The 20,990-nt window shown below is 45.1% G+C and overlaps 1 protein-coding gene across 1 annotated transcript in view; it reads right to left on the reverse strand.

Annotated features, from left to right (window-relative positions):
* Positions 1-17,376, reverse strand: part of Ccl28 (C-C motif chemokine ligand 28) — a 31,766-nt gene extending 14,390 nt beyond the window's left edge. Inside the window, exon 1 of the mRNA XM_006989813.4 lies at positions 17,245-17,376. Within this exon, the coding sequence (XP_006989875.3) occupies positions 17,245-17,308 (64 nt within the window). The 5' untranslated portion in view covers positions 17,309-17,376. The remainder of the gene's footprint in view (positions 1-17,244) is intronic.
* Positions 17,377-20,990: the final 3,614 nt, after the last annotated feature.

Here is a 20,990-nt window from a genome sequence, read left to right on the forward strand (position 1 = left end):
GACAGATCTCAGAGATGGAACCACTCTTTGCCAGCTATTCATCGAATATTCAGAATGTACACAGAACTGAAAGAAACCAAGCCCTTCAAAAGAATAAGTAACCCTATTAACAAATGGGCAAATTAACTCAATAGACAATTTTCAAGTGAAAAAATTAAAACCAATTCATAAATACGTGCAAACAATTTTCAGCTTCTTTAGTTACTGAGGAAATAGAAATTAAACGTACAATGAGATTACTTTTCATGGCAGTCAAAGTGATAGTCATCAAAACCAAAACCAAAAAACAAACCAAAGCAAAAACAAAAACCAACCAACCAACGAAACAAACAAACAAACAAATCCAGTGAATGCTGGTAAAGATACAAAGAAAGGGACTTGATACATTGATGTTGAGATTGCAAATTAGCACTGCCACTGTAAATATATGTGCATGGAGATTTCTCAAAAATTAAAAATGGAACCTCTGTGTGATCCAGCTATACCATTCCTTGGGACATGCCCAAAGGAACTGAAGTTATTATACCACAGAAATAGTCACACACCTGTATTTATTGTGGAACTAGGCAATGCGGGGAGGTGTTCATGGTCAAGAAAAAGGCTCATTCACTTGGTACCCAGAGGGTGGCGCTGTTTGGAAAAGGTTGTAGAACCTTTGAGAGGTGGAGCCTTGCTAGTGGAGGCGTTAACCCTGAGGGCTGGCTTTGAGAGCTCTCTCTCTCTCTCTCTCTCTCTCTCTCTCTCTCTCTCTCTCTCTCTCTCTCTTCCAACAAAAGGTAACTAATACAGCGCACATCAGTGGATGGGTGGTGGATCAGGAGGAAAATGACATGGGCATCAAAGGGGCCTGCGGAGACTGCTCAGTGGGCAAAGGGACTGACCAGCCTGATGCCCTGAGCCTGATCCCTGGGAACCATAAGGTGGGAAGGAGAGAGCAAACTCCTGAAAGTTGTTCTCTGACCTCTACATGCCTGTCCCATGGCACATGTGTACACGCCCATCCCGCCATACAAAGATATAAATGTGATTAAAAAAAATGTTTTTTTTCAAGGTAAAAAGGGGTCCACTAGGAATGTGGAAGGGCAAGAGAGGAAGTGAAAGTAAAAAATGGTAATAGAGGGGTTGACTCAATGAAAGTACAACATATACACGTATGAAAATGTTATGAAATGCTAATAAAGGGTAGAATTACGTGTCAATTATTCTGCGGCTGCATTGTTTTTACTTAGATGACACTGTTACTTGTGGAGGGAGCTGATAATAGATTAGGGGGTTCAATCTTGCCCTAAAGACTGCCTAATGCCACCATCACATGAGTCCAGGAATATAACAGGACATAAGCTTTCTTTCCAATCATAGATCACACAAACACAGACCTGTCTGATGGAGTTAGCGTTCCACTGAAGGGACATAGACGAAAAAATGTCAATTCTAGAGATGTTTAGCAGGGTGGGCTTGTGCAGCAGCACACACCCATAGAGTAAATCCTCCTGAGATGTAAACTAGCTGGAGGCTGTGAGCTACAGTCAGGCTCTGCCTGACCTACCCCAGCTTCCCCCACAGCGGGTCTCCCAGGGGTCAGTCTGCTTTGGAAAGAACATGGCATAACAGAGCCACATCAGAATGTCCTTTTCAAAGCCATTTGTGAGATTGATGTGTGCCTCTTCCTGCTGACAAGAGAAGCAGATACTGAAGTCAGTCCTGGAAGCGGCAGTTAATCGGGGACATAAGTGACTCATTTACCAACCGGGCAGACTGTCTTGGATGGGGTAGAAATCAAACGTGGACTACTTCCGAAGCAAATGTCACCAGAAGCTTAGCGCACGCAGTAGGCTACGAAGTGTGTGGACAGAGAAGTCTGGGGTGAATGCTGGGAAAGAATCGCAGCAAGCTACCCCAAAGGCAGAGTAGCTCATGATGTGGATGGGGGAAACTTAAATCCTCTTTTAGACTTCCCTACCTTGATGCTATCACATGTAAAGAAGGGAAGAAGGATGGACACACACACCCATGGCCACCAGCCAAATTGTATCAATTATAGCCCATTTCCATGTCCACTTCCAGTCTTATTTTGAAGCAGTCTGCTTCCATGACTTCATTACCGCAAGCAAGGCTGCAGTTTACGCCCGCCTGAGAACAAGAGAGCACTGACTGTTCACTGTGCACGAAACATTGGTTTAATTAATCCTCGCGGCAACTGTAAGCAGAAGGAACTGTCTGTGTTCATCCCCATTTAGCAAATGCGCAACTAATGTGCAGAAAAGTTACATAATGTTCCCTAAGTCAAAGGACCCGGAAAGGTGGTCTCGGCTTTGCATCCAGACCATCGAGCCGTTTAGAAAGCCCTGCAGGCTGTACCTGAGTTCCTCTTCTGCATGTCTCCCTGAAGCGGCATGAGAACTCCCCCCAGGTCGCCATTTCTCAAACTGTAGCTGCATCAGAATCATTTGGAGTTATTTTTAAGCCAGAGGCAACTGTCAGTGCCCCCCAACCTCACATTTCAGACTAGTAAGTTGGGGTGACACCTGAGCATGCACGGCCCCAACAGCTTTCCTGGTGAAGCTAATACTGCTGTTCCCAAAATACACTTGGAGGGCCACAGAACAGACACATGCGGGGGAACTGCTGGGGTGTAGGATGTGAGCATCTTCGCCTAGACTTGACCCTGCAAATAGCTCTGCAGTGATTCTGTTTTCTTACATTTATGTATGGACTATTCGAGAGCTACGTTTTTAACACTTGCAACATTTCATAATGTTACGTTGAAATGTTACCTTTGCTAGCACGGGAGTGTAACTCAGTGGTAAAGCACATTCTTAGAAGGAACGAGACCCTGGGTTCAGTCCCTGGCACCAAAACGAAAATGATGGCAATTAAAAAATATCTCAGCATAACTTAATTTGTATTTCCTCATTGATGAGTTCCAAGCATTCAAATTTGTGCTTTGAATTGCCAAGCACTAATTTGACAAGTTTTTTCATTAAAAAAAAAGAATTCATTTTACAAAAATTTGAACTATTTTGGATACTCTCCTGGTTAGTTAATGCTAACTTGAACTTCAATGACCTTGATCAGAGTGGCCTGTTGGCATGTCTGTGGGGGACTGCCTTGACTGTTAGCTGATGTCGGAGGGTCCAGGCCACTGAGCGCTGTGCCGCCCATAGTCAGGCCGTCCTGGGTTATATAAGGGCAGAATTCAGGGAGGCAGCGAGCATCCATCCTCTGTGGGTTTTGCTTCAGCTCTTCCCTGAGTTCCTGCTTTTATTTCTCTCAGTGATGGACTGAAACGTGGAACTGTGAGCCATGTAAACTGGTTCCTCTTCCAAAATTGCTTTTGATCAGGGTGATTTATCACAGTATCAGAAAAGCAAACCAGGACAGATACTGATCTTTTGTCAGCAATTAAAAATATTTTCCCCAAACAGCTTTTTAAGTTTTGCTTTATTGCTTTGCCATTTGTGTATTATGTTAAAATCCTGTCATAGTTTAAAAAAATAGCTTTTCTTTTTACAGCCAGCATTTATTGTATGTATATTATGAGTCAGAAATCTTTTTTAAAATATGGCTATCTATTGTCTTAGAACTGTCAGGGCGAATTAATTTTTCTCTCCATTTACAAAGTGCAAAGAAACCATTTTTACCTTTTCTAAGAGAATTTTCTTGCAGACATAGTGAGTGAATTTGTGTATTTTCATTTAGAACAATATAATAACAGATATACTAATATGTGTCTTCTTTTCTTTTACTGAGGCAGGGCCTTATTCTGTAGCCCAGGTTGGCCTCAATTTTGTGACCCTACTTCCTTGGCCTCTTGAGTGTTGAAGTTATGGGCGTGAACTGCCACTGCCACTCAAAATATGATGAAATATTCTCAGAATTAGCTCCTACAAAATGTGTAGGGACTACCACGAGGTGCAACTCTTAATCGTCTGAGATGAGGATGTAGTCTTTCTCCTGCTCTGCTATGAACCATTCTGTGCTAAATTCACTGTCAGATTCATACTACCCTACACCCTGGTAATCTGTTCATGCCAATAACATAATGCGCCACCTTTCCCAGTTGACAAGATGGGCCTTTTCTTGGCAGAATTTTTCTGCTTCCCCAACAGAACTGCCATGTCTTCTTGATACAAGACATACACCCCTCAAGTCTTGAAGTTTCTGTGGATACATGGGTCTGCTTTTCGACTTTTTCTTTGATTCCGTGCTCTGTTTACCTATCTGTGCATTGTGCTAGCCAGTCTTATGTCAACTTGACACAAGCTAGTGTTATCTGAAAGGAGGGAACCTTAATTGAGAAAAATGTTTTTATAAGTTCCGTCTGTAAGGCATTTTCTTAATTTGTGATTGATGGGGGAGAGCCCAGCCCATTGTGGGTGTTTCCATTCCTGGTCTTACAGTCCTGGGTTCAATAAGAGAGATGGCTGAGCAAGCCATGGGAGCAAGCCAGTGAGCAGCACCCTTCCATGGCCTCTGCAGCAACTCCTGCCTCCAGGTTCCTGTCCTGCTTGAGTTCCTACCCTCACTGCTTTTGATGATGAACTGTTATATGGAACTGTGAGTGAAATAAGCCCTTTCCTCCCCAAGCTGCTTTTGATCATGATGTTTCAATAGAAGTAATAACCCTAAGACATATGTCAATTCTACATTCTCAACCAAGATGGTTTATAATAAATCTTGATCCAGATACAGTAAATCTACCCATGGAGTTCATTCTTCATTACTTTGTTGTCCTTGGTCTTTTATTCTTCATATAAATTTTAGGCACATCTTGTCTTGGATTTATTTATAGGTATCCAATAGGTTTTATTCTATTCTGAATGCTCCTGCCTTAGAGATAGGGTCTTTCTATGTAGCCCAGGCTGATCTCTAACTTTCAATTCTCTTGCATCAATCTCCTGAGTTCTAGGATTATAGGCATGTGCCATGATCTCTACCTGAACAGGCTTTGAAAATATACCTGTAGAAAATTAGTTATTCTTACATATAAGAAGGCAATATATTGAGCTACAGGGAACCAGAGACAGGATGATATTAAGCTCAAGACAAGTCTGAACTGTGCAGCAACACACACAGACAAACACACACACACACACACACACACACACACACACACACACACACACACACACACAGAGTTTGGGTGGGTGGCTGTCATTTTTCAGGAGGCCCCTGAACTTTTCTTAGTTGTTAACAATCTGGGGTAGATTCTCTTGGGTTTATTAAATAAATAGCTAATTTTTCATCTCTTCTTAATTCCTATGCAGGAAGTAACATACTTTGGATGTTAATGTCCCCCATCAGCCTCTTTTGAATGCTTGGACTCCAGCCTGTGGTGCTGTTAGAAGGCGGATTAGAAGGCTGGGTCTAGCAGGAGGAAGTTTGGTCAGGGGAGGAGTGTTTTTGAAAGGGAGAAGGGCCTGTCACCTTCTGTTTCTGTCTCTGCTTCACAGTGGCCATGGCATGAACAGCCTCTTCCACCATGCACTGTTGTCATTGGTTACCCCATCAGACCACTGCCCAAACGGGCAAACCCAACACAGAGTGGAACCATAGTCGGGAAATTTCTGAAACCATTGGCCAAAGCCAACCTTTACCCTCTTATCTGTCACACACACACACACACACACACACACACACACACACACACACACACTTCCTTTTTAGCCCGCTATTCTGCTAACTGCCTAGAACCGTGCCTAGACCATGTAAGATGAATACCCAATCTTTAGGTTAATGAGAATTAACCTCTCTTTCTCCCTTATGCAACCAGGATAATTATACTTGGTCATGATTTATTCATTTTATTCACTCCTTTCTTTGTTTTTGCTTGTTTGTTTAAAATGGCATCTGTGTTCATAAGTTGGTTTATACCTTTATTGCCTGATATTATTTTTGGGAGACTTGAGTATTAAGGTTATAATCATGTCAGTGATGCACTGGACAGCTTTCTCTGATTTTTCATTCTGAATTATTTGAAAAACTTTGTATAAGGACTATTTGTTCCTTCAGTATTTTATAAAATCTCCAGGCCTTGGGGGCTTGGGTCTGAAGGAAAGATGTTTAACTTTGATTTATTTTATAATTATTGGATACTTATATTTTTAAATTATTCACGGAAGGGCTGGGGCTGAGGTAGCTCAGTGGTAGATCACTTGTCTGGCTATGTGTGCAAGCCCTAGATTCATTCGCTAGTACTGTTTCCAAAACAATTTGCTAAGAAATTGTGCTTCTTATCCACTATTTAAAATTTATTATTGACATCTTACTGTGTTTGTACTTATAATAATATATATGAAAGGAGATATAGATAGATAGATAGTAGATAGATAGATAGATAGATAGATAGATAGATAGATAGATAGATAGATAGATAGGTAGGTAGGTAGATAGATGGGACACTAGTTCACTGCAGCATGTGGCTCTGGCAACCTGGCCCTTCTCTCCCATTCCCCTTGTCATGCTGAAAACCGTTAGATTACATTCCTAAAGCTAGCCACCAAGATCTATTTCCTTATTTGGCCACTTCCTCCTCCTGAGGCTGCCTACCAAGATCCAGCTATCACAGTATTGAAGCCCAGCAATCAAAAGCCCCCTTTGGCTCACCTAATTAACACGCCCAATCAAAATATACCACGGCATCCTAGCCCATTCTGACACAGACCTTCCTTTTATTCTCTCCTGAAAAAACGACACCTGCAAGGTCATCTGCTGCTGCTTTCTACCCAAGTCAGGAAGCAGCCACTTTTAACATTTCCTCCTCATTTAATAAAGAATCTCTCGGTAAAAACAGGTATTTGGGTGTGATTTGTGCCTAATCCAGGGACCCAGAGGCAGACCCCGCTGTTTGGGGGTTCCCTTCCATATAATATTTTAAAAGTTGCTTTATGATTGCATACTATGTTTGAAGAGCGATCCCTATGCAAAATAATAAACATTTATGAACTTAATTTTGCTTAAAAATTAAAAGCTGCATTAAACTCATGGATTAAAGTGCAAATCACAAAATACTAATAGAGGAGTACAAAAGAATACCACTTATCACCGGTAGGACAAGCGTTAAGTTTAGACGTCGGTGTTCACATTTAAGACATTCCCAAGGCGAACAAAACCACAGGTCTCATTCACCTGGGGAGGGAAAAAAGTCGCAGGAGACCGGAAAGCACGGCGCGGCGGCGCTTTACGGCTGGCTGTCGTGCAGGTGTCAGCTCAGTCGTACCTCTTACATCTGGCGCCCGTCGCTGGGGGCGGTGGCGCCGGAGAGCTTGGCTCGGGCCGTAGCCGGTCTCAGAGCCGGGACGCAGCCACTTGGAACGGCGTCGCTCAGTGTGCTACTGCGGGGACACCCTGCTCTCTCGAGGTCTCCCCTGGCCCCAGCTCGTGCGTCCTAGAGAGGGAGCCCCCGCCGGGCGGCCCCAGAGCTACCCCGGGGTCTGGAGGGTGGAGGCGGTGCGCACCCCACACCTTCCCCGGATGGCCCAGGCTAGCCCCCACCCTGCCTTCCCCCAGCGTGGATCTGTTTGGGGGCGGGGGTGTCTCGTCACTTCTGAGATAAACCAGTATAGGAGTATAGTGTCTGCAGATTGCCAGGGAAACACTGTATCTACAGTCCTATTTAAGTGCATTTAAAAAAACGGACTTAAAAACAAAAACAAAAACGACTGTGCCTAATCAAATACACACTGAAGTAAAAACAGACTTTAACCTTGGCCTTCCAGCACTCATCACTTGCCTCATCTGGTCTGTGCCCTGTGCATGGCTTTTGATGAAAGTATTTCAGATTCTTGTATTCCTATCTCCATTAAAGCTTTTTGCTGAAGTCTTCTCTTTTTTAATATTAACATTGCTGCACTAACCTTCTTTTGCTCAGTATTTGTTAAATTCATTTTTTCATTCATCTTACCTTCCTTCTGTTTAAGTGAGGGGTGCTGGGGATTGAGTGGCAGTACCCACCTACCCATGCTAAGCACATCGTACTTGGGGACCACGCCCCAGCCCTTTGTCTTAAATTTTATTTTTAGTTTTTCAGAGGCAAGGACTCGCTATGTAGTCCGGACTGGCCTCTGCCTCCTGACTGCTGAGATTAAAGGTGTACATCATTACACCCACTTGTCTTACATTTAAAAAAAAAAATTCCTTAATTTATTTTTATTTTATGTGCACTGGTGTTTTGCCTGCATGTATGTCTGTGTGAGGATGCCAGATCTGGAGTTACAGACAGTTGTGAGCTGGGACTTGAACCCAGGTCCTCTGGAAGAACAGCCAGTGCTCTTAATCGCTGAGCCATCTCTCCAGCCCCTTGTCTTACATTTTTAAGTCACCCTCTTCTCTGCTTTTTATATTTCCCTTCTGGTGGATTGGTAAGTTTTATACACTTCCTTTGTTGTCGGTGGAGCTGCAGTAACAGAAAGGAAAGATGGGGGGATCTGGAGTTAAAAGCCAGCTTCCTTTTTCTTGCAGTAGGTAGAAACTAGCGCCGAGACCCACAGCTGGACAGTGTGCAGAGAGTGAGACTTTAGAGCCCTCAGCCCTAAATGGACCGTCTTCATCAAACTCATCAAGGCTCAGGGATCTATGTGGAAGAGGAGGTAGAAAGATTGTAAGGGCCAAAGAGGATGGATAGCTCCAAGGAAGCAGTATCTTCCAGACAATAGCGGTGGATGCACTTTTGAACTCCCAGAGACTGCAGCAGCAGGAAGCAGGTCCTGCCTGCACAGGTCAAGGCCAGATAAGGCCCAGGGCTGAGAGGGTGAGGTGGACATAGGCTTCAACCCCTAACCAAGAGGCTATCTGCAGCTGATACCCGCTGGCAAAGGAAAAATTAGTTTTCTCCAATGAAGTCTCACTGGTTTATTAACCACACTTCAGGGTAGGCCCCAGGCCAGGAGTAGTTGGCCAACATAAAATGAAACTCAGTGGTATTTTTGTAGATGTTTTTGTCTCATTTTGCTTTGGACATTTTTTTGTTGTTGTTGTTTTATTTGGTCTTTTGCTTTGCTTGTATGTTTTGCCTTCCTTTTATCTATCTATCTATCTATCTATCTATCTATCTATCTATCTATCTATCTATCTATGTGTTGTGTTCCTTTTTGGTTGTTTTTTAAAGAATGAGAGGAAAAATCATAAAATTGTGTAAGGATGTGGGGAGGATTTTGGAGGAATTGGAGGCCAGGAAAACCATGATCAAAATACATTGAATGAAAAAAATTTTTCAGTAAAGAAAATAAAGAAAAAAAAAAACCAGCTTCACTTGAGTAGTGAGTTTAAGGCTACCTTGAACTACAAGAGACCTTCTCAAGAAATAAAGCAAAATAAAATAGAATCATCCTGATTTGAGGGGTTTCATCTCTTAAAATGCTGAAATACATAACCAAATAACTATATAATGAAACTGCTTAAATTTTAATATAATTTCAACTTTCTTATAAATAAAAGTATTCTTTTGTAAAAGGAAAATGCAGTGTGAGCTAGGTGTGTGCCACACAACTGTAATCTCAGCACTGGAGGCTGAAACAGGAGACTGTGAGTTCAAGGCTAGCCTGGGGTACACAATGAAACTCTAGCTCATTAAATAAATAAATAAATAGAAGTGGTGGACACAGGTAATCCTAGCACTTGGGAGGTGGAAGCAAGAGGAGAATCAGGAATTCAAAGTCATCCTTGGCTACATAGTGAGTCAAGGCTAGGCTGTACTGCTTGAGACTCTAGAAAGCAGGGGATTGGGGAAAGAAAGCAAAATGTAGCTTGAAAAGCATATCATGAAAAAAAATAAACAGTAAAATTAAAAAATAATAAAAATAGTAAAAAAAATTAAAAATATGCATGCTATTGTCTGAAAAAAGACTCACAAGATCAATGAAGAATATGGAAGATCTGCCAAGTTTCTTCAGTGTTCCAAGGCTAAGAGGCAGTTTTAAAAGAGCAATAAACAGTGTTTAGACTGTGATTGTCATACTGGTTAGTATTTAGTGTCACCATGACATGACCTACAATCATTTAGGATGAGGAAATCTTAATTGAGGGATTGCCTAGATCAGATTGAGCTGGGGCTATGTCTGTGAAAGATTGTCTTGAATGATGCTGATGGGAGAGGGCCCAGCCCACTGTGGGTGACACCATCCCTAGGCTTGTGGGCCTGTGCTACATAAGAAAACTAGCTGAACACAAGCTAGTGAGCGATCCAGTAAACAGAGCTCCTCCAGGGTTTCTGCTTCCAGATTCCTACCTTGAGTTCCTACCTGACTTCCTTTAATGGTAGACTGGGACCTGGAAGTATAAGAGGAAATAAAATCTTTCCTCGGTAGATGCTTTTGGCCAGAGTGTTTTTTATCACACCAACAGAATCAAACTAGGATAGTTAGAAACATATGTGCCCATCCAACGGACCTCGTAGTAGAGGAGCCATATCACATTGGATGCCTATTACTGCCCACGAGTAGGCAGAAAGATTAACCAATCTGTAATGCAGAAGGTTGCCACACCCAAATGAAGTACTCCCATGTTCTTTTGGAACCATGGAATGTTTAGAAGAATAGAGAGGGTGGGAGGTTTCCTTTACCCAGGGTCAAGATGCAGTACTTAGAGAATAAACTCCAGAGAGTAGAAGGGGCTTGGATCATTTGTGCCTTAGAGATATCCGGATAAGCCCAGTACTTAAACGTGTGGAAAGGGACTATCAGGCTTAAATCCTGCCTGTGGATTTCCAGCTGACTCTGGGCGGGTTACTCACAGACTCAGTTCTGTTTTATTTTATCTATACTATGGAAATGGCAACAGCACCTGCCTCCCAGAGCTGTTGTGAAGATCGTATGCATTTGTACATCTAACTGCTTAGGACACGGACAAGGTGCTGGAGAGATGGCTCAGCGGATAAGAGCACTGACTGCTCTTCCAGAGGACCCAGGTTCAATTCCCAGCACCCACATGGCAGCTCACAACTGTCTGTAACTCTAGTCCCAGGGGACTTGACACCCTCACAGTGCACATAAAGTTAAACAAATTTGAAAAAACAAAAAAAGGAATGAAGGAAGGAAGGAAGGAAGCCAGAGAACAGTGGACAAATGGTAATCAGTAAATGTAAACACACCAGGAGGCTAGTGAGGAGCAGGGGCTGGTCCACGGAACATCTCTACATGTCCGCTAATGTCCATTTGTCACTGGCTATTTTATTTATTTTGGGTGTTAGAACCCAGGGCCTCCTGTGTGCCAAATGCTGTCCACTGAGTTGCATCTCAAGTCCACTTTTTTCCAGCTGATTTTTAAAAATCAGCAAGAGGGGCCAGTGAGATAGTTCAGTGAGTGAAGCCCTCACCACACAGACACTGACAACCCGAGTTAAATCCCAGACCCCACACAGACGTAGGAGGGAAAAGAATCTACTCCGCAGGCTTGTCCTCTGACCTGCCTCCCCCCACCACCACACGCATGCGCAGGTTTGCCCCCATCCCACCCTATACAAGCACACCAATGAATACTTTTAAAAAAATCTAAAAATAGAAAAGCAAAAGAAAAACCTGGGGGAGGGAATGGAGGGGACCCAGCAAGTGCTGAGTGCCTACTCTGCCAAACACCTCGTACGTGATTTCATTTGACCATGGGGATAACGAAGAGAAATAGTGTTTTATAGAAAAAGAAGTGAGCTATGAGAGACTAAGCAATTTCCCTAGTCCATGGAGTTAGAGCTCTTAATCTTGTAACCCCAAACCCATACATCCCAGGATGTCGTCATTTCTTAGAGTGGACTTCATAGACCTCTGGGAAAGCCCGACAGATGATTTCCCGGATCCATGAACTCTCCAGAGAGCCAATATATCAGGCCAATGGCCTTCTAGCCAACATGCCTTGATCTCCCAGAAGGCCGTCTCAGCAGAGCACTTTGAGGACATTTGGATTTTTCATGGTAGTGTCAGCGAGGTTAGTGAGTGCAGGATTACCTGCATTGTCCCAGGACGATCAGAAAAGAACCAATTGAACTTCTCAATGCATTCACACTAAGGGAAGGCCAAGTCACAGCACTGAGGTTCAAACAGAAAAGGGTGAGGCGTGAGCACTTGTCGCTCGGGTACGGCAGGACGCGCATCGGACCCACACTGGTGCCACCTCCGCCAAGGGTATCGCACTGTTCACAATAGTGACTTTACTTCCAGCCACACTTTATTAAATTAATGTCAACATACGGAAGCCATCTCAGCTTTGTCATTGTGTTTTTAAGTTTTGAACATCTCGGCATTGTAATAGTAGGAGTGATTTATAATTGCGCAATTATATTTGGTTTTGTTTATACACGAAGTGACAGTAGGATAAAAGTCGAGAATGAAGAGGGTGCTTCCCTTCAAAGGAACCCAGACATTCCTCATATTGGAAAAGACTGCTATTAAATTACACTGTTTCCTTAACATAGAAAAAAGATGTTTAAGAGCCAGGTATGGTGGTGCACGCCTTTAATCCCAGTGCACAGGAGGCAGAGGCAGGCGGATCTCTGTGAGTTCGAGACCAGCCTGGGAGTGAGTTCCAGGACAGCCAGGGTTACACAGGGAAACACTGTCTCAAAAAAACAAAACAAAACAAAACAAAACAAAACAAAACAAAAAAACAACAACAACAAATTGGATGTTTAAAAGGAACAGCTGTAGCCACATTACAGATGCAGCTGCTCTTAGGAACCAAAATATAACACTTAATTGATAATCTAGGATTGAGGGACATCATCAACATGTTTTAACTACAGGCCATACCCGATGAGGAACTGGCCCGGTATGTCAGACCTGTCAGGAGCCACTGCTGGTGAAACAGAGTCTCACCTGGAAGAGCGACTTTCCAAACACAAACTACAATGGCAATCCCTCCTACAAATGATTTAGTAAGGTTATTATTATTATTATTTATTTTAGCATCAAGTGTATAGTGAGTAGCTACGTGATTCAAGGGTCATCCTGATGGTTGTAAGAAAGTAGGCCGCTCACAGGTAACTTAGGACCCGTGGTTGAAGCAAAATCTTACAACCTGCATCTTTTGAATGCAAATGAAACTTTAGTCAAGGTACTGGTTAGAATGGCCTGAGGCCAGCGGGACGGCTCAGTGAGTAAAGGCACTTGCTCCCACGGTTGATCTGAGTATGAGCCCCAGGGCTCCTATGGTAGGAGAGAACTGAGTCCTACGAGCTTTCTTCTGACCCCCACATGGTTCCATAGTGGCCCCTGCTAAATACAGATTAAAATATAACACACACACACACACACACACACACACACACACACACACGTGTGTGTGTGTGTGTGTATATATATAAACAGTAAAGTGAGGCTAACCCTGGAGTTAAATAATCTGGCTCCGGGCCACTGGATGGCAGACAATGCTCATGGACTCGGTAATGAGTTTTTGGAACCAGCAGCCACATCGACAGGGTGTCCTCTGCCTCTGGATGGAGTTCAAGGTTTTGGTCATGGATAACATCACCTGCTTCCTGGTTAATTTGGAACACTTTGGAAATGCCAGCTATTGAAGCATCACATCGAGATAATAGTTTAAGATACCATTAAGATAATGGAACAGTATTGTCCCTGAAAGAACAAAATGTGTTTCCCAGTCTCAGATTGGCACAGGCCACTTCCTTGTCTCTTCTTCCAGTCTGCTACGATTGCCACGGCCACCTGTCCCCTTCTCTCCACGGCATGTCTTCCTCACCCCCCTCCCTATTTGGCTTTCCACCCCCATTTCGGATCCAAAATCGTTTAGTACTACCACAGGGCACCCTCCCCCAAATGGAAATTTACTGAATTGGCATGGGCCCTTCTTAGTTCCACAGCTGTTCCCAGCCCCACCTTCGTGAATTTTAACTCAGTATCTTTTCTCAAGACTGGGTTTCTTTGTGTAGCTCTGGCTGTCCTGGAACTGGCTCTGTAGACCAGACTGGCCTCGAACTCACAGAGATCCGCCTGCCTCTGACCCTTAGAGCTGGGATTAAAGGCGTTCACAATCACTATCTGGTGTTTGTGCCCCATGTGCCTGCAGTGCCCAAAGAGGGCAGAAGAGGGCATCAGACCCTGGACCTGGAGTTACAGACAGTTGTGAGCGGCCATGCAGGTACTGGGAATGGAACCCTGTTCTCTGCAAGAGCGGCCAGTGCTCTTAACTACGGACCCACCTCTCCACTCCACCACACACACAGCATCACTTATTTTAAATGGCAGAAGTTGGGACTTGTCAGACAATGTGGTTTGCCTGTTCCAAACAGCCTCCAGTAAGGGCCTGAGGCTGAACCACACGCTGAGAATCTCCGCTCTCTGATTATCATCGCCAGATGTGCTTTTCCGCTACTTTAGCTGTTTGCCTCTCACCCTTCTCTCTACCTGGATTTAGCCTCTGAGAGGTTTGGTGCTGCAAGGCAGAGCCTCCCTCATTCTCTTCCATTCTACTCTTCCCTTCCCCTGTAAGAGGGCTGCTGGAGGGCGGGGTGTGTTTGTGTGCAGCCTGGAACAGATCCGGAAGCACTGCTTGAAAATCGTATTTGGTAGAGTGGAGCACGAATCTTAGAAGGTCTTATTAATAAAAACAAACCTGAAGCCAGGTATTGGGGTGAATGCTGGAAGATCAGAGAAGCAGAACAAGCCACAAGTTCCCCAGCTGATCCTGTTTCTGTTATGCTCAGATTGTGACCCCCCAAAGAGACCACCGAAGACCTTGGATGTCCAGAATGCAACAGCAAGGTTGATTCTGCAGATACAAGTCTAGACAGGGGACTCATTCCTACACCCAATACAGTGAGGCAGGGAGGAGTTCCTCTTTCTTTGTGTGGCTGGCTATTTAAAGGCAAAAACCACAAGCCCTTCAGGGAGGTTAGGGGGGTTTGCACGGGTGCAACTCGGATTGGTTTATTTTTATCTCTGTTCTCTTTTAATTGGGTGGGGGTATGTAACCTTTGAATTTACTGGTTGGTGGTTACAATTATCATTTTGGGGGCTGTCCAGCACAAGTCCCAGGCTTTGTCCTTGAGCCACCATGGGGGCTGGCTGGCCTAGCACGTCATGCACATAACTCTAAGTTGGTGAGGGGCCCCAGACAGTAAACATCTGGCTGAACTTTTAGCAGTCAGAGTACGTGCAGAAAGGGAGCTACTGCAAGGACTATGTCTTTTGTTCACAGCCCTCCCAAAGACTGTTTGCTTAAGTCTCAGGAAACTGAAATTGAGGCCTGATCTCTGAGACAAGACTGAGCAGCCTGTTATGGCATCTTCTTGGTCCTTTCATTTCCTCAGACTGGAAGCCTCTGAGTCCTCATCTGGAATGAATCTCAGCTGAACTGCTGCTCAAAAGTCTAAAAGCTTAACCAGTCCTAGTTCCTGGTCCTCACGCCTTAAATACCTTTCTGCTTTCTGCCATCCCTTCCTGGGGTTAAAGGCGTGAGTCACCATGCCTGGCTGTTTCCAGTGTGGCTTTGAACTCACAGAGATCCAGATGGATCTCTGCCTTCGGAATGCTAGGATTAAAGGTGCATGTGCCACCATTTTCTGGCCTTCGTATCTAGTGGCTGTCCTGTTCTCTGACCCCAGATAAGTTTATTAGGGTGCACAATATTTTGGGGAACACAATGCCACCACAGTTGTAGACACTGGGTGTCAAATCTGAGTCAGTAAATTGAGAGTCCCTGAAAGTGCTGAAGACACAATGGTTAACTTCTCTGAAGAGCGATTGTGAAATAAATGAAAAGCTTCCTTCTCTATCTTGTTCATAGAAATGGAGGAGGGCCAAGTTTTTCCTCTTCTGGTTCACTTAAGCCAAGTACCTTGCTGGGCAACATTGAAGTCCTCAAGCAAATGCTGACAGGAAGGGCACGGTTCACAGGACGCAGACCACCCCAGGAGAGGGACAGGAGCTCATCCACAGCCACCAGCAGCAGCCAGGGCAAAACCCACTGTCACCAGGTCTAAGGATTTTTCCGCGCAGGGCCTTGAACCCAGGGCCGCGTGCTTGCTCTGAGAGGAGAGAGCTCTCTGAGCCACACCCCCAGCCTCTAACTCTCACTTTTGAGAGAAGCTGTTAATCCAGTTTGCCCATGTGTGTGTGTGTGTGTGTGTGTGTGTGTGTGTGTGTGTGTGTGTGTGTGTGTACGGGTACACAAAGGTGCGACTGTGAAATTTGTTTCGCAATGTTGGCGTGTGCATTTAAAAAGCAGACCAGACAAAGTTTATAGCCCACCCTCTGCTCTGGACTCAGGCTCTGTTTAGGATGCAGCTTAAGAAAAGATAACTGGAAGAAACCTATCATCCATAACTTTCTATGTGTTGAGGGGTTCTTTCTTTTTCATTCTTTGGGGGAATTAATGCTCTATTTATCATCTATCTTCAGGAAGATACTCTACTTAAACTTTCCATGGCCAATATTAGTGTCATAGTTCACTCACTTACATGCTCCATTCGTTAATTGATTGCCAGCAGGGTGTGGTGGCTCATGCCCATAACCCAAGCATTTGGGAGGCTGAAGCAGAGGGATTGACGTGAATCTGAGGCTAGTGTGAGAGACATAGTATGTTCTAGGCCAGCCAGGGCTGCCGCGTGAGACTCTGTAGTTTAGCGGCAGAGGAGGGCTTCTTTAATGCAGTTGTGAATGCTACTGGACTAGGTGGCTTTCAGTCCAGATGCAGTTGTGATCTCTACATGTTCACTACAAATGCAGAGGTTAGGCTCTCTTCAGTGCACTTTGTATGGCTCCATCTCCTTGATCTTGGTGTCCTTTCTAAGAGTTAGACTGAAGTTTGGTACCCACGGGGCTGACTGCTCAGGAAACCAGAGCTTACCTGCCAATGCTGGTTTTTCTCCAGTGGGGAACAAATGCATGCACAAACACACAGAGACACAGATGCACACACACGTGCATGCAGAGACATGTACACACACACACACACACACACACACACACACCTGTTCAGAGAGTCTAGCAGTTTGGGGCATTTAAATGGAGAACAGTGGCTCTACCCCAGCTTCTAGCTGGGAAAAGCTAGTATTCTGTCATCAGAAAGTCGCACCTGCAGGAAGGGCTCATCTCCGATAGCCGATTAATATTCCCGGGGAAATAAGTTCCTCCCCGAATCCCTGACCTCGAGCCTGTGCTGTTCTCCAGATGATCAGAGAGCAATGGAAAAGTCTCACCCCAAGACAGAGACTCCTTCCAGCACCAATTTGGGAGGCATCCCCCACCTTCCCCTGGGGCCCCAGGACACTGGTGCACGCCCCTCCCCCTGCCCACTCACCTTCTGAGGTTCGAAAAGCCACACAGACAGCCACAGCCACGAGGGTAAGTCCTGCCTGCTGCATTCCTGCCGGACCCACTGAGTCTGGCGGTGACTCAGGTGAGGCTGTGGGATCAGGAAGTGAGTCTAAAGGTGTCCTTAGGTGCCGAGAAACAACTTAAGTAGGCCAGGTAGCCCCGCCCTGGGAGGCTCTCACGTTTCCTTCTTAACACCAGGTTCCAGCCTGGCGTTAATTCCCAGCCTGATGTGTGTTCACGTGGTGGTGGTGGTGGTGGTGGGGTCTGGAGAACATCTGGGGCCATATGGCAGCTGATGAGAAGGTTCTTACCAGTTAGCAGTATTCATCAGAATCATTTGGAAGCCATTAAACATACAGCAGTCGACATAAATATCTCTGTCAGCCTCCAGCTACACACCAGAGTTCTAGGGTAGGAGCATCATTTGAATTTCGTAGAAGCTTCATGGATGATGCTGATGGACATTTCTGTTGAGAATCATTGCCTAAAAGAAATTGTTATTTATTTATTTATTTTAGGGTTTTGAAATGGAGTTTCTAGGGACAGGGTGATAAGTCATAAAAAATGATCTGCATAGAAAGATGGGAGAAAACTCACCTGGGCTTGGTGTGCAGTCAGATTTGGGTTTATTTGGGAGAGAGGCCAGGCAGACTGAGGGTCATAACTCTGGAGAAGCCCAGGACAGGGTGATTGGCCTTGCTGCCAATCAGCTTCCTGAGTGAATCCATGGGGTACCGAAGATGGCCGGATCCTAAAACTGAGCAACTCTGAGCAACCTCAGACACTGTAGCTGACTTCTCTATAAATAATGATACCTCCCATCGTCATGCCTTTCTCCCTCTAGAGCCACGCAGGAACCATGCTGGGTGGCTCTTCAGCACCTGCAGTGTGGCTACTCCTGATACACCAAATTCCGAAGAGTGACAGATAATTAAAAGGTCTCATTAGATGCCAGGGCTTACTTAAAATGTATCATTCAAAAGATTTTCATTCATCCCTTCGGTTAGTTTTCTGTTCTGAGACAGAGTCTTCTGTAGGCCCAGACCCTGGAATTTGTGATCCCCCTGCCTCTGCCTCCCTCCCAAGTGCTGGGATTACAGGTGTGCCACCACACCTGACCTCTACCTCAATGGTGTCCCCCTACGACCTCCTCCCAAATTCATGTCGACACTCAATCTCCAAACACAGCACAGGAGATGAAGACTGTTAGTGCGTGCTTAGGCCGCGAGGTTAGAATGCTCGTAAGTGGGAAAATGCCCCAACAAAGAGGGTCTTCGGAAGTGGGCAATGCCTCGTCTCTGCCATGTGAAGGATGCAGAAATGGGGCCTCTCTTGGAGCTAGAGACTTAGCTTGCCAACACCCTTACTCTGTAACTATGACAGAATAAATTTCTGCTCCTTCAAACTATGCAGCCTCAGATACTCTGCCATAGCAGCGAAATGGATTGATACATATACATAATCCCTGCCCGGAGTAGTGCCAGGTACACATGCAGATTAGGCATCCACAGTGAGCCTTGCTGCTCTAGAGGGCTCAGAGCTCTGAATCCCAATGGTCCCCAGTTGCCAAGCTATGGTTTTGCCTCCAAGAGCTAGATTTATAATAAAATAGACAACAAGGGCTTCAGAGAGCAGCAGGCTAACGGAAACTGTGACCACCTGAATGAGAAGCCGGCAAAGTGTCTATTCGGGCCTTTAGAGGTTCGGCAAGGGCCTTGCTTACATGCTTTGGTTGATGAGCGGAGAAGCTGTGGTGTTGACTGTCGAAATTCTGTGATGCTATGTGCACCTGCCATGACCACTGCAGTCTCTCTGGACCAAAGCCTGGCCTCTGAAGGCAGGAGTCAGGGGGCTGTTCAGAACCTATTGTGTGAGGATCTGCAGACTAGTACATGTGCTAACTAACATTCACCAGCCTGTCAGGCACCTAAATGTCCACCCCAAGTCTCTCCTGGGAGAGGCCTTCCTGTGTTAGAAAAGACTCTGCTCAGATGAAGGGGACTACTGGGTAATGTACGTGGTTGTTAATTGACTGGAACAAACGTTATACAGATGCTATAGATCACTGATGAGAAATTGATTTTGATGAGCTGGGGGTTATGGACGCTGAGTATGGAGCCCTGTGCTTCTCGTTTGTTTCTGCCATTGTGCACGGAGCTTCTGCTGGAAAAGGCCACTGTGTCCCTACCAGAAGCAGGCATGAGGCCGGTTCTGAGGACTGCAAAGCTCAAGGAGGCTTCCTGAGTTATTAACATTCTCTCTCCCTCACAGTCCTTCCTTGGGGCCCTAGCATGAAATGATGGTTGGATAGGGTCACCAGAAGACAGGTTTCACAGCATGCAGAACTGATAAGATTAAAATCCACTAGTGGGGGGCTGGAGAGATGGCTTAGTGGTTAAGACCACTGGCTGCTCTGTCAGAGGACCCAGGTTCAATTGCCAGCACCCACATGGCAGCTCACAGTTATCTGTAATTCCAATTCCAGGAGATCCGACATGGATGGCAAAACACCTATACACTTAAAAAAAAAAATCCACTAGTGGAATGACTATGATGAGAATCACAGCCCTGGGACAGGGTTCACATCACCATTGTGTTACGAAGTAAACCAGATGTTCACTAGCAGGAATCTATAGATCCCTGAAGGGTCTGATGCCACAGCCGTCTGAATCAGGACACAGGTGAGAGAAATCCTGGCATAGACTGGTTTTGGTTAAGGTGAAGGAAAAACTGAATCATGAGGCTTTGTCAAGAGAAAATGCGGTGTAAGCTCTGGTAATAGACTCTGTGTGAGAAGATGATATGACATGGTATGTGAGGAGAGTATGCATACAGTAAGTCCAGTCTGTGTCCAGGAGGCCACATGTGGCCCAGGATAGCTAGGAATGTGGCCCGGTGTATTTGTAGATGACAACATCAAGTTGCAAAATGGCAAAAGGTTGGATGCCCCTGAACTTGGGCCAGTATTAACTCAGAAAGACCCTAAAATGGTGGTGTATATTAGCTGGGCTTCTTACAACAGTGGCTACCCAATGTGGTTGACTTATAATAAAGATAAAAGGCTTATTCATTTAGCTCAGAGCTTGGGAGGTTCAAGAACAGAGTGTCAGCAGCTTAGAGCTCAGCTGAATCAGAACACAATGGAGATGCCTGTGTCCCTGTGGGTCTAAGAGGCTTACAACATCCGGCAGAAAACCAGATAGGAAGAGGCTGGCATCCCACAATCCTTTGTGAGGGTGTACCCTCCTTAGACTACTACTCAAAGGCTCCATCACCTCCCATCCGCATCCCCCTGGAGACCAAGGCATTGATCACAGTCCTTGGAAGGATGCTCAGATTCAGACCGTAGCAAGTGGCTTTAGAAGAGCTTTCCTTGTTTAAATGAAGCTACCAATGAGAAGATCGGAAATTATGGCTTTTAGGGCATAGGATGAAGCTGGAGGACAGAGAGAGAGAGAGAGAGAGAGAGAGAGAGAGAGAGAGAGAGAGAGAGAGAGAGAGAGAGAGAGAGAGAAGAGAGCATTTGAGGACATAAAATTATGTGCGGCTTCATGCTTTCCACTGTGAAACATCCCTTAGGTTAGAAAGCCCCAGCTGTAAACTTGTACAGATTCATTTCTTTACTAGGAAAGAAACAAATAGTTCAAAGAGAAGCGAGGTGACATGGATGGACCAGGAGTGGGACGATGCTTTACGAAGAAAGTCAGGGACCAAAAGGCAAATGCCAGG

The sequence above is a fragment of the Peromyscus maniculatus genome, chromosome 15 (genome assembly GCF_049852395.1).
Source record: "Peromyscus maniculatus bairdii isolate BWxNUB_F1_BW_parent chromosome 15, HU_Pman_BW_mat_3.1, whole genome shotgun sequence".
Classification (NCBI taxonomy): Eukaryota; Metazoa; Chordata; class Mammalia; order Rodentia; family Cricetidae; genus Peromyscus; species Peromyscus maniculatus.